At 29.7% G+C, this 14881-nt stretch overlaps 1 protein-coding gene across 1 annotated transcript; it reads right to left on the minus strand.

Annotated features, from left to right (window-relative positions):
- Nucleotides 1-84: 84 nt before the first annotated feature.
- Nucleotides 85-9344, minus strand: LOC140449654 (beta-1,3-galactosyltransferase 5-like). The gene is made up of 2 exons (XM_072542933.1): nt 9004-9344; nt 85-1486 (listed from the first exon to the last, which is right to left on the minus strand). Exon 2 carries the CDS (start codon nt 1470-1472, stop codon nt 417-419), a length of 1056 nt encoding a protein of 351 aa, XP_072399034.1. The 5' UTR covers nt 1473-1486; nt 9004-9344; the 3' UTR covers nt 85-416.
- Between the last annotated feature and the right edge of the window lie 5537 nt (nt 9345-14881).

Here is a 14881-nt window from a genome sequence, read left to right on the forward strand (position 1 = left end):
TAATCCATGGGAAAATAAGCCTATAATTACTTGAATGTGACATTCATCTATAGTTCCAGTAAGAAGGACCAACGATTTTCAAAGTGGAAACCAAAACGTCGATTTAAAGTATTTTTAATCGAAATTTTTGGTGTATTTATATAGTAAAATCTGCACCCAGCTGGATTTTTATTTGGGTTTGGGCACTTGAAAGACATATTTAGAATTCTATTTAACCAAATTTTTAGCCCCCTTCGTAAAAAATATGTTTTTTCGAAAAAAAAAAAAAAAAAATTTGCTTGAAAAATTCTGAAAAAATCTGACCTAGTAATAGTGGTCTATAAATATACCAAATATATTCTTTCTTTAAGTCTTTCATGATCCTTGGACTATCTGAAATTGTTTTCAATTAAAATATGTTGTATAAATCTTTTAAGTTATACTGTAATATCACTAAATATAAACTTATGCGCTTCGCGCTTTTTAACAAAATTCCATAGCTTCCTTATTTCTGTTTCTAGCGTATTAGCCGACCCAAAAAGGAACGGCTGAGATACGTTATAAGATCTATAAACGATATTGTATAAGTTAGATTCAGATAAAACCAACGGTTCAATATCGGTATGAGTAAAATTAAGTTTCTTAAAAAGAGTACCGGTAATGTGGACGTCGTCTATCCAAAAGAAATGCGACTTCTGAGCTTCCTTGTAAATAGCAAATATCACATCTGGCGTGTAGAGCAGCACCCACCCTGGGCAATACGTCGGGTAAACCCGTTCCGGATATTCCGAAAAAGACACCCTCCATTTTGATCTATAGGTTCTTAAGACTAAACTATTATATCTAGGTGTACAAAATAAACCTTTCCTAGCACCATGAGGGGATAAATCGTAGATCAGAAAATTTTTCATAGTTGGTATGTTGACAAATACATCATCATCAGTCTTCAAGATATATTTGGCTTGAGGGCAATGGTAAACGAAATATTTCAAAGTCATCACATGCTTATAAGTAAGATTTCTGTATGTATCTGCGAAACTGCCTTGAATAACGTCATTGTGCAACACATTTTCCGCTTCGATCATCTTCTGTGTGTGCTCGGAATGAACACTGCCAACCATAAATAATACTTTCACGTTTTCTTCCTTTTCTCCCCACGTTTCTCGTATAGTCTGTCTTTTATCAAAGTTTACTGGCGCTGAGTGCACTAATACTAGAAGTAATAGAGGAATGGTTTCGTTACAAATGAAGTTAATCATAGAAAAATTAAAGTTGAGATCAATCAGCTGGTTGTAATCGTTCTCTGGTACATGTAGAACTTTTTCAGGAAAACCGGTGTCATCCTCCGTCAAAACTGTGTATGGTGTAGATATTGTAGTGGACGCTGGAACTACTATATAACGTGGGGTTGACAATTCGTGCCATAATAACAACACTATCACAAATCCCAGTAGAAAAACTACCAACTTTGACCATGATCTTTTCTTAAGCATGTTCAGTTGTCATCCTGCAACAAAAAAAAAATACTTAAGAATAAATAGTAAAAAATTTGTATTTGATATTTATGTGAAGCTTTCAAGGTATACTAACACATTCGAAATAATCTACCAATAAAAACATTTTAATAGACCAGTCAAAATTATATTGGGAATGAAAATTAAGTTCACGCTCTTATAAAACAATTTGTATTAATAAGAAACCACTTTGGAAATTAACAGTATTATTAAACAACAAGATTAATAATTATTATAATATGAAGAAGCAACTTTTATATAGCACTAATAACAAAAAGAAACTTCCGAGGTTTTCAACGGATATCATTATAAATATCAGAAAGAAACACTTAGCTCGGAACAATTATATAAAAATATGGTAAGTCAACACTGTGTCAAAAAGTTTTCAACAATTATGATTTTTATTCGATAAAGGACAATAAAACAGTTATTGAACTGGCATTAGATGCTTCTTCTATTTTTATTTTTTCATGTACCGGGTGGTCCAATAAGCCGATCTCTCGGCTATATATCAGAAACTATTCATGTTATAACTTTAGGAGAAAAAATTCCTTGGTAAAAAAGGCCAAGAGAAATCGCTGTAAATAACTTTCAAATTTCTGGGTTAACCGCTAGGGGGCGTAACCTGTGAAGAAAAATTTGAAAACAAGTTTTTTGTGAAATATGCCCAATTATACCAAGTGTTAAATAAGTAAACTAGAAAGAGGCCTAAATTCTGCACAAAGTTGTTCAAGTACTTTTTTTTTTTTTTTCAAATGTATCTGTGGATAAATACCTATTACTTTGGTTTGGATCAACCGATTTTAACGAAATTAGTGTCATTAGAAAGAGTGTGGGTTTTAATTGTCATAGGTAGAGGGTACTTTCGAATAGAAAAAATTAAAATTTGTTTTTCTTCAAAATGTTTAATGGAAACACCTATTTATTGTAAATTATGTAGAAGTTATACTTCTATCCAGGTTCTAGACAGGTTTTACCAAACAAAATCCGCTAACGGAATTATTCCACAGAATGTTTCAAAGTTAGGATAAACAACCATCTTTCGATTAACCCCGTATAATAAGTCAAATACAAAATTTTAATAAAAAACTCACTAAACTAAATTAAAATTTATAATCTTTTACACAGTGTGCTAACAAAGTCATCAAAATAGGGCTAAAAATAAAAAAACTGAAATACTTTGAATTTGGCCAAAATTTTTTTCGTTGCGTTTTTTTTGCATCTGAGTGTATATAGAACTTAAGACGCCAGTGCCACAACTAAAACAATAATTTGTTTTCTAGAGTGTCTGCGGATGCTCAATCCCTTCGTTCTTTAAATTCATCAACACTCAGGAAGCACCCCCAACTTTCAACAGAACTAACAAATTCACCAGAGGCTTCCAAAACTTGATAGATTCCTATGGTGTCGCCTCCTACAGAGAAATCAATCTAGGTAAGATCTAATGCTAATATTAAAGTGATAGGGATATAAATAAAAACCTACAAGTATAAGAAAATGCTGTTGAATTGAGTTTTTAAGAACTTACACTACTACTTACTACACTTTTATTATTTTCATCATTCCTCCTGTAGAAAAAAAATAGCTATACTATATATTTTATGTATTAAAACAATTGGAGGCATTTAAGGAAGTAATAGAACGAATAGGATAAAAAAATAAACTTGACTAATGGCTTTCCGGAATTAAAGTCGGAAACTGCAATATCTAGTCTATTTATCTTTGGATTATTCATCAAAAACTTGATTTTGTCTGGAAACGAACCGATAAATAAAGCAATTAGTTAAAAGTAGTGCAAGTGTTTGTCGAATTCCTCCAATAATATCTTATATTTTTGTTTCAGCCTTGTACACGATTATCACGTTCCCCTTCTTATTCGCCGTGCTGTTTGGAGATTGCGGCCATGCCGTAATTATGTTCCTGTTCGGTTTGTACTTGGTATTATCGGAAAAGAAGATCAACGCAATGAAAAATAAAAGTGAAATATTTGTGATATTTTTCGGAGGAAGATACATCATTTTGCTGATGGGTATCTTCTCCTTCTACACCGGCTTTGTTTACAATGATATATTTTCCAAATCCATAAATATATTTGGTTCGAAGTGGTATGTGAATATTACCAATATATCCAACGAATTACACGAAGAAATCGACTTTTTACCTAAGAAAAACTATATGGGCACACCGTATTATATCGAGCTTGATCCTGTTTGGCAGGTATGTATTCAAATAAGCTACATTTGGCTTAGTCAATTCTTGTTTTAAATCAACACCTAAACTCATAAAAAGTGACGACGTGATGTCACCTTAATATGGTATTTAATGAAATGTGAACAATTAGAGACGAAGTTATTTTGCGAAACTGCAACAACAATTAAAAAATATATAGAAATTTAATGTATAGAAATATGGATATGAAACATGGACCATGAAGGATAATATGATGAACAATTTAGGATGTGACTTAGGTATATGATAAAGTATGGCAAAGACGTCATAACTATAAACTAAGACTATATTTACCAAAATGATACTCTTGAATAATTGAATCCTGCATCTTGGAAAGATATTTCAGAATTAAACAGGAAGATACATACACGGAACTGAAAGAAATTACAGCAGAGCTGCCACAAAGAAGTGTCTTTACCTTTTGTATACGTGTTATCTTATTGTGCTAGAAAATAATACAATTACAACATTTACCGATAATACTGCTATCATAGCAATATGCAAAACCAGCGAGGAAGCGACAGAGAAATTTCACAGATGTTAATCAAATATATACTTCAGGGAAATAAGCAAAAAATAGACCATGTTCGTGACACTCAATAATCCAGGTCGCTGACAACTTTTTTAGTTATTGTAGACCTATAGGAAGGAAACCCACTTGTTTCCTGCCTTAAATTTGGAGCCGTTTTTTAATTATTAACAAGTTAATGCAAAAAACGCGATTTTTTCTATGATTATTATCTAGTATTAAAAAAAATAGATTTTTGGAAGAAAATTATTTTTTCACGAATTGTTTGAACAAACTAGACTATTTATTAATTAATTAATATATACACAAATTACATATTTGTAATGTACGTAGAAATTACATACAAATTAAAAAAGAATAATCAAAATCCATTGAGTAGATACGGAGATATAGAAAATTTTATTTTGAAATTGTTTGTTCGGTATTAAAACTCCATGGAATTGTAGGTTCTTCCTAGTCACCATTTGAACTATATCTTTGAAAATTCGTAGTGGGTCCTTTAACACCTTTAGTGGGTACAATATTTGTGCAAATTTTTTACCAAAAATACAAATCCCATTCTTTAACATGGCGTCTCCCTGTCAACAACATTATTTAACATTACCATAGAGGGGGCAGTAAGAGCAGCCAAAATTATGGGAACGATTATCGAATCTTCAGCCCAACTGATAGCGTATGCAGACGATATTGCACTGGTTACTAGAGATTTAAAAACCATGCAGAACAAAAAATTAATACTAGATAAAGAAGCAAAGAAGAGAGGGCTAGTAATAAACCAAAGCAAAACGAAATACCTCAAGTGTTCAAGAGAGAATACGAACATAGAGAAAGAAATTAAGCTTGGTGCAAATACATTTAAAAGAGTACACCATTTCAAATACCTGGGAGTGATGGTGAATGACAGAAATGATAGAACGGATTAAATAAATGAACGCATCTTACTGGGTAATAAAACCTACTGGAACTACCAAAAATTTCTGAAAGAAAAGCACATTAGTAAGAAAACCAAGTTAAAAATTTACAAGACTGCAATCAGGCCAGTGGTCACCTATGGTGTAGAGACGATGTGCCTAACACAAAAAGATGAAATGAGGTTGGAAATCTTAGAGAGAAAGATAATTCGACGAACAATGGGACCGGTGAGGATAAGTGTAGGCGAATTTAGAAGATTAACCAATGAAGAAATTAAAGAAGTCATCGAGGGTGAATACATAATCAAGTTCGTGAAGACGCAAAAGCTCAGGTGGCTGGGACACACAGAAAGGGCTAACCCAGACTCTACACTAAAGCGAAAAACTGGATGGAGACCAACAAAAAAGAGACCAAAGGGGAGACCCAAAACAAGATAAAGAGATCAAGTCTTAGGAGACATAAAGAAGCTGAGAATCTACAATTGGAAGGAGCGCTGTAAGAACCGGAAAGAATTGAAGAAAATTGTAGACAGGGCCAAGTCACACACGCTGCTATAATAATAGAAAAAAACAACAGCGGACTGATTCTCCGCAATAAATGAGTCAGAGAGCCCAAAAGGGCGGCAAACACTCCGCCATTAGTGAATAAGCCATGATGATGATAACATGGCGTCGATGAGGTTCCTTAATTATTATAATCAAATTAGCTGTGAATTAACAAAAAAACATGGCTAACTTTGGCCCAAATTAACCTAGGCCAAATTTTTTTATTTGAAAATTCGGGTGAAAATACTAGCTTTTTAAATGTAAAAAAAGATTTTTTCTAAGGACAATGTTTTTAAAGTTATTCTAAATGTTTATAAACTACATAATTTCAAAAATTTGGCATCAGGATTTTTGACTATGATAAATAATTTTTTTTATCTTTTTTTTAATACATATTGATAGTATAAGTCTTTTGCTTTCATTCAGCATTATTTATCTTTATTATTTGCTGTCTTTTGTTATTGTAAAAAAAAGGTCTCTGGGATAAACAAATACAATAACTTTTAAACTAATTAATATATCGGTCCCAAATTTTGAGGGTTTGTTAAGTACCCCAATACCCAACTTTGGGTGGAACTCTAAAGTTTAAAGTGTAAGTTTACTAAAAGTTTTTAACAAATATCAATTGTCACTTATTTTGAAGTTTGCGAAGCAACAAATTGACTTTTTAACTTTCAAAAATCGGCATTTTAAAGCTTTTGTCAATATTCTAAAAAATAAAATTTTGTAATTTTATGTCAAGTATTTAGCTTTCTAATGGAGTGCAAAAAATCGAAAAAATCGCGTTTTTTGCATTAAATTGTTAATCGTTAAAAAACGGCTCCGAACTTTAGGCAGGAAACAGGTAGGTTTTCTTCTTATAGGACCACAATAACTAAAAAAGTTGTCAGCTACCTGGATTATTGAGTGTCACGAGAAAATCCTTATTACCCTGTACTAATATGACTGGACAAGCAAATGACGAAACAAACTTCATATTTTATGTAAACTTTACTAACAAAAACGTTCAAAATAAATATTTCAATAAATATAAATAATCAAATTCCATATTCAAATACTGCAAAATATTTGGGTATTACTCTGAGCTCATGTAAAGAAGAAAAGAAAATAATAATTCTGATTGAAATACAAAAAAATGTACTGGCTGATTGACCAAAATTCTACGCTGTTTCTACATAATAAATTATTATTATATAAGCAAATACTGAAACAATAGTATTATTATAAAAACAGTATAAACATTTAGAAAGAAAATGTCACAAATCAACAGAAAATATTTCTATTCATATAAAAATTTAATCAAATTATAGGTATTTACTGCTTATTTATATAAAATTTCCTCAATCGTCGTCGACTTTTTCATCTGGAACATAAACGTCTTCGTGAACTACCCATTTTAAAAACAATAAACACACTGGTTTGTCAAAAGTCGGAATAAGCCCTAATAATGTTATTCAACATTATTATTTATAACCCTCCCCCGAGAGAGTGTATACTTCTTACCTACCTGTCGGCGAGAATCCAGAAGTTATCGACAAGGACAGCCTGTGCTGACCGACAGAGAGTTACATTTAGCAGAACTTTTTTAGCAGAGATTTTTTAAAAAGTTTATACCAAATACCTGCTTTGTGCTACACTTTATGTTAAAAATAAAAACAGATTCGGAAAGTGGATCAAATTCTGTAGTGACCTATTTAAAAAAACGGGTGTGGCAGTCCAGTGGGACTGCCGGTGGAAGTTACACTTCTATACACGCATTCGCCGTTACAAATTTATTTGAAAGTCAATCTGCACAATCATTACATATGTAATGCTATAGGTAAGACATAACAGAAAGAGAAACAGAATTATTAACAACTTACTAACAATTAATAAACAACTTTTGACCTGTAATAGGAGTATAGTAATTGAAGGATTGAATCAATATTTTGATAAAAATGTATATTTTTATTTTCATATATGTATGAAAAGAGTTGAATGCAAAAATTTTTTTACACATACTCTGCAGTAAAATTCATTGTTTATTTTGTTATTAATATAATAATACAATACAAATTAAAATGTAATATTCATAAGTATTTAAAAATGACAATAATATACATAAAAAAATACACTATAATACAGCGCAACATAATTCAATATAATAATACAATACAAATTAAAACGCAATATTCTTAGTATTTAAAAATGACAATAATATACATAACTTTTCTACTTACGCATATATGTTTAATTTACCATGTAATAATATTAATAAAAAAGTCCTCCCGACTAGGAATCGAACCCCGGTCTCCTGCGTGACAGGCGGGGATACTGACTACTATACTACCGAGGATATGACACAAACGTATTTCAAAATTGTCAGTTCTGGATCATACAGTGATTTATTGAGATTATTATTTTGAAATACAAAAGACTAATATAATTATGAACATTTAATAAATAATACAAAACATATCACATAAATAATAATATTAATAAATATTTTATTATATATATAATATTATATGTATATATATCTTTATATAATATATATAATACCTATTAAATTATATATACAAAAGGAACAATTTTATATTCGAGAGAGGAAGAGAGAGAAAATATATCTTATGTCTCTCTCTTACTCATTATCTTACATATGTAATGATTTCACAGATTCACTCCCATACAAATTTCCAACGTTGAGCGCGCGTATAGAAGTATAACTTCAAAAATTTTTACGTTTATTTTAACCAACAATATTTAAAAAAAAATTGTTTAAACAATTTATTAATTTACAACCAAATAGTGCACTAGAACTTTTTAAGACATTTCATATAAAAAAAAAAGAATCATCTCAATATCTGCCATAGTTTTTGCATTATTTGATATAAACTTTTTCATTGGAATTTAGCTATGCCCAGAATCGCGAGGAAAGGCCTTAACAGACATATTTAATCGATTAAATGACCTAAACTTATGCTTACAAGGTAAATCATATAATCAATTTTCTGTAAACGACAAAATCAGTGATTTGATCAAGAAATGTTATATGATGAAAAATAGTGAATAAGTGAAATAGTGAAAATAAAATAATGATGAAAAAACAAAGACTTGCAGTCGTTTACCAATTTAGAAAATTTTGTGGTTGAGCATGAAATAAAGATGATTTTATTTTTAACATACAACAGCATTGTCAAATGCTAATTGACAGTTCTAAAGGATGATTTGATCTTGTAATCCATTATTACAAGATTAAAACTGAATCTTAACCGTTTTCCCGCTCATGTATATAAAATAAAAATTATAGACTCACCTAACTGTTCTTGTGATAATAAGACGTTGTCAGATCAAAACCATACATTTTTTGAATGTCCTTATGATAATGAAAGCACCTCTTTAATGACCTCATTAATTCGACTACAGTTTCCTCAACCAGCCAATGTTTCAACCCTTCTAGCTCGTTTTGATTAAAATTTTTACGATTTATTGGTGAACTTTGTAGTAAAAAGAATGAAACTCTGTCCATACATACACTAAAAAATTATGTCATTATATGTATGATACTAAATCATACAATAAATCACTAAATATATATTTTGTGTTATCTATAAATCTATGAATTTTGTTTGCCAATGATTGCATATTAACAAAATTTTTTATATTTTATCAGATAAAAACGTTTGTAACGTTATATATGTCAAGTTATATTTACTTAATGAATTTTCGGTACTCGTACTCATATTAGATAAATTTGAAGTGTCTTGCTGTAATGATGTGTAAGTAATTTTGTATGTATTCTGCGCAAGGTTTTTTAAATGGAATCAAATTGTATATACAGTAATACCTCGACTAACGCTACCCCAACTTACGCGAACCCGAAGTTATGCGATTTTCAAATCTTGTCGATTTAAACTTTTGATACAATAATGAAATTTTATAAATTAGCAAAGAAATTTTGAATCGACGGCCAGAGAAATTATAAAGATATATATATATATATATATATATATATATATATATATATATATATATATATATATATATATATATATAAGTGTAATATCATACCCTTATTCATGTGAAGAGATAGCAGTTTGAATTCGTCTAAAAAGAGTTTATTATCGTTAAAATTCTACAATATAAATTATTAACAATAATAACATAACTAAAATAACTTAACAAATATACAAACCTAAAAAGAGAATCAAGAACAATGCTATTTCTTACGCCATTAAGTAATTTGACAATTGTACCATACAATTTACAATATGTCAATGTCAATAAAACTTAAACAGTCATACAACCTAAAACTTTAAATAACTAAAAATAACTAAGCCCTGCTGTTTCACTTAAAATAAACATAGGTTTACTTTTACATCCCCCTACCAAAAAGGTATGATAAACCATCTAAGTATATGGTTTATCACAAGGCATCAATTTTGAAATATGGAAATAATTCATATCATTCTTTTTGTATCCAATATCTACTTCATATAATGTATTTGAAATTTGTTTTTTTATTTGAAATGGACCTACTCTTACTTCGTCAAGTTTTTTTCTATTTAGTTTTGATTTATTTTCTACATATGCCCAATCTCCCTCTTTGAATTCATAGGATTTTCTATTTTTGTCATACAGTTTTTTATTATATTCATGATGTCGTACCGAATTTTTATAGGCTATTTCTTTATCTTTTGATACATTTGTTGTCTCACACAGTTCCTCGGGAACAATCGGATCTGCTTTTCCAAAAAGCAAATATTCTGGGCTATATCCGGTTACGGAATGATCTGTTTTATTGTATTCCTCTATACATTCTTCAGCTATTTTTGTCCATGCTCGAATTCTAGTTTCATTTTGTTTGCATCTTATTCTGTTAACTAATGTCTGATTAAGTCTTTCATTTAATCCATTCGAGAATGGACAGTCTACTGCTGTAAAAATTAATTGAATATTTAAATGTTTCATATGATTTCTAAATATTTTGGAATTAATTCCTGGATACTGATCTGTTAATAATGTTTTTATGGGGTGTTTATCTTGAATTTTGGCGATTAATTTTATGAAATCATCTGTGGTCTGATTTTTAGAAGTAACTGCAAACGCATATCTGGTGAAGTGATCTACAAGTAAGTGGAGGTATTTTTTTGTCGAACGATTGCCACCAAATCCTCCTATTGTATCTAAGGACATTATCTGAAAAGGTTCTTTTGCTGGACCCAATTGTGACAGAAGACCATATTTGGGACCGATTCTTGTTTTATTTTTACAGCAGATCTCGCATTTTTGACAGATATCCTTTGCTAGTGAATCTATATTCTTAATGTAGTAAAAATTTCTAATTTTGTTTGTTACTTTACCAGCACAAATATGACCATAAAATTTGTGAACTTTTGTTATTAACTCTTTTCCAAAATCTTTGGATAAAATTATTCTTTTTTCATTCTTCCTTAATTTATAAAATATATCTTGGTTCAAAATTGTTCCTCTCATTGTATCTATAACTTGTCGATTATTATTTTGGTCTTGTTTTATCTCAGTTAATGTGACTAGGTTTACTGTTCTTATGAATGTTTCTGCATTTTTCATATTTTCCAACACTGGGTTTCTAGAAAGGCAGTCCGCTTCTACATTTTCTTTTCCAGGTTCATATTTAATGTCGAAGTCAAATTGTGAAAGAAAATGTGTCATATCTCCTAATTCTTCATCTGGTCTTGTACGAAGTTCTCTTCCCTCAAGGGGTTTATGATCAGTAATAACGAGAAATTTTCTTCCCATTAGCCAGTATTGCCAAAATTTTATTGCTTCTTTAATTGCCAGGCATTCTAAAAAAAATAGCCTTTTTATTTTTTTGATATTTGTTCAATTTTTTTGAAAAGTATGCTACGGGTTTCATTTCTCCATCTCTTTGTTTTTGTTTCAGAACCGCACCAATTCCTAGAACACTAGCATCTGTATATATAGTTGTAGGAGCATTTGGGTTAAAAATGGCTAGTATAGGTTCAGAACAGAGGATATTCTTTGCCCTATCAAAAGCTGTTTGGCAGCTTAAAGACCAGTGGAATTTGATATCTTTTCTAAGTAAATTATGTAGTGGCTCTAATAACCTAGCTGAATCTTTTATATATTTGTGGTAAAAATTTACTTTTCCCAAAAACTGTCGTACTTTTTTTCTCGTGTCTGGTGCTGGAAAATCTCTGATCGATATTAAATTATCATGTAACGGACGAACTGAATTGTGTCCCACAATGTGTCCCAAATATTTAACCTCTTCTCTTGCAAAATTACATTTTAGAAGTTTGAGCCTAAATCCCTCTTCAATAATTGCTTTCATAAGTCTTTCTATATGGTCTAAGTGTTCTTCAAATGATAATGAGAATATTAAAATGTCATCTATGTAGTTTATACAAAATGAATTTAAATTATGCTTCCTGATAATATTACTTAAAATTCTTTGAAATATTGCGGGAGATGTTTTAAGCCCAAAAGGTAAGCATTTCCATTGCCAATGACCACTTTGGGTAACGAAGGCTGTCTTGTATTTATCTTTTATCCGAACTGGAATACACCAAAAAGCAGAATTTATATCTAAAGTAGTAAAGAACCTAGCATTCCTTGTTTTGGTCAAAATCTCGTCAATTAAAGGAAAAGGTTGGGGTTCAGGAATAATTAATTTGTTTAACTCACGAAAGTCAATGCACAATCTTGTTTTAGATCCTTCATCTTTTTTAAAAGCCAATGTAACAGGTGCTGCAAAAGGTGAAGATGATTCTTCTATTAAATTTGCTTTTAATAATTGTCCTATTTGAAATTCTATCTCTTTTTGGTCTTCTATCGAGCATCTATAGGGTCTTTTTGCAACAAATTTATGTTCTAAAAGTTTAATTTGAGCTTCATTATTTTGAACCTGCCCAATGTCAAATTTATGTTTTGCAAAAATATTGTCATATTTATTTAGTAATATTTCTATTTTATTTTTCTGATATGGCAATAAATGTTGTAATTTTGCTTCAAAAAGTTCTGTGGGAATTCCCTCATTAAAGTTTATGGAGTATTCTGTAATATTAATATTATAATTAAATTTTTCGATTTTTTCTTCAATTTTTCCATATAATCTTTGATAAATCTCTAAATCAAAATCTTGTTTCATTTGAAAATTTAAAATAGAATCTAATCCGAGTAGAATATCGTACTCAAAATATTCATCATTAATTACAAAAAGATTAATATTTTTCTCAATTTTATTAATTTTCAGTTTTGCAATTAGTTTTCCTGTAAAATTTGTTCTGCCATTTATCGTTTTAAACATATTCCTATCTTCTTGAATATCTAATCCTAACTTTCTTGCCACCTTCGAATTCAGAAGAGTAACATTTGAGCCTGGGTCATAAACTCCACATAATTCTTTATTATTTAGGAATACTTTTAATTTGATCAATGGCAGCAAATCTAGTTTTTTTGTTCAGTTACTGTTTCATTTAATGTCTCCTGTATAGCAATATTATTAATATATTTAATATCATTTGATTTGTTTTCTTTTGTTACCTTTTTATCTTTTTGCTTTAAACGGCATATTGCCTCTGGATGAAACCTCCCAGGGAATCCTTTTCTATCACAATATTGACAAGTAGTTTTCTGTTCTTCTGGTATTATAGTAGATTTTTGATAAAAATTTGGTTTTGTCTCCAATTTATTCTTCTTTTTTATAACTAAACTTTCCAATTTTCGTAATTCACCTACCAATTTTTCCATTGTTGTAACGTCAGCTCTATTAATATTATCTTGTATATAAATTGGCAAATTTGTTACAATTAAATCAATTAGTATATCAATGGGAAAATCATTCTTTATATTTAGCAATAAATTTTCTTTACGAAACGCATAATCAACAATACTACCACCTATATACCTAAAAGAATAAGCTTGCCTATGATTATGCCAACCTGTTTCACAAAAACTATCTAAAAAATTAATTTTCCATACCTCAAAACTGTTATCTAAGCCTAATGTTATTATTTTTGATTCAAACCATTCTTTTGCTATTCCATCAAGAAACAAACGTAGAATCAAAATCTTGTCTTCATCAGCAACCACCTCACATCGCAAACATTCTGATTCGAAGGTCTTGAGCCATGAATTCATTGGAACATTATTTCCATCAAAATTTCGAAGTACAAAATCATCTTTTATTTTTTTTAAATTTTTCTTTTCAACTTTAGGTAAATTTGTGTCATTAAATTTCTGGAGCAACTCAGCAAATGATGGAAATTGTTCAGCTGTTTCTATCTTCTCATACACTGGTAATAAGGTCTGTTGTAAGTACTCACTTTGATAAACCACATCACCATCTGAATCAAAATAAATCTCCTTCAAATTGTCTTCTAATGCTATAGTACATGTTCTAAAGGATCCTCTTGTTTTCATAGATGCTAATATATTCTTCACTTTTTTCAGATGAAATAGTTCAGAATGATCAATTTGAAGTTGTTTTTCAAAGGGGATTTCATAATAAAAACGGGACCCTGTTGGCTGCAGCCACTTAAATTTATATACATTTTTCTTACTATCACTACTGTTTGCTTCTATAGCCATGCAAATTCTCATTGATGTAAAATTTATTCTTAAATATCGTTTTATCCAAATAACGGCTTGGAAATTTATAGTTATCACTATATTTTTTTTATCAGCTTAAGTTCTTGATTTATAAGTGTAATATCATACCCTTATTCATGTGAAGAGATAGCAGTTTGAATTCGTCTAAAAAGAGTTTATTATCGTTAAAATTCTACAATATAAATTATTAACAATAATAACATAACTAAAATAACTTAACAAATATACAAACCTAAAAAGAGAATCAAGAACAATGCTATTTCTTACGCCATTAAGTAATTTGACAATTGTACCATACAATTTACAATATGTCAATGTCAATAAAACTTAAACAGTCATACAACCTAAAACTTTAAATAACTAAAAATAACTAAGCCCTGCTGTTTCACTTAAAATAAACATAGGTTTACTTTTACATATATATATATATATATATATATATATATATATATATATATATATATATATATATATATATATATATATATATATATATATATATATATATATATCGGTTTCAAAGCGTCTTGCGTCGTTGTCCGATGCCTAATTTCCACGAATTTCTATCAGCCCATTGT

This window comes from Diabrotica undecimpunctata, chromosome 9 (assembly GCF_040954645.1).
Source record: "Diabrotica undecimpunctata isolate CICGRU chromosome 9, icDiaUnde3, whole genome shotgun sequence".
In the NCBI taxonomy this organism is placed as follows: Eukaryota; Metazoa; Arthropoda; class Insecta; order Coleoptera; family Chrysomelidae; genus Diabrotica; species Diabrotica undecimpunctata.

Coding starts and splice junctions, on each gene's coding strand:
- LOC140449654 (XM_072542933.1), bottom strand. CDS start 1,472: ATGCTTAAGAAAAGATCATGGTCAAAGTTGGTAGTTTTTCTACTGGGA.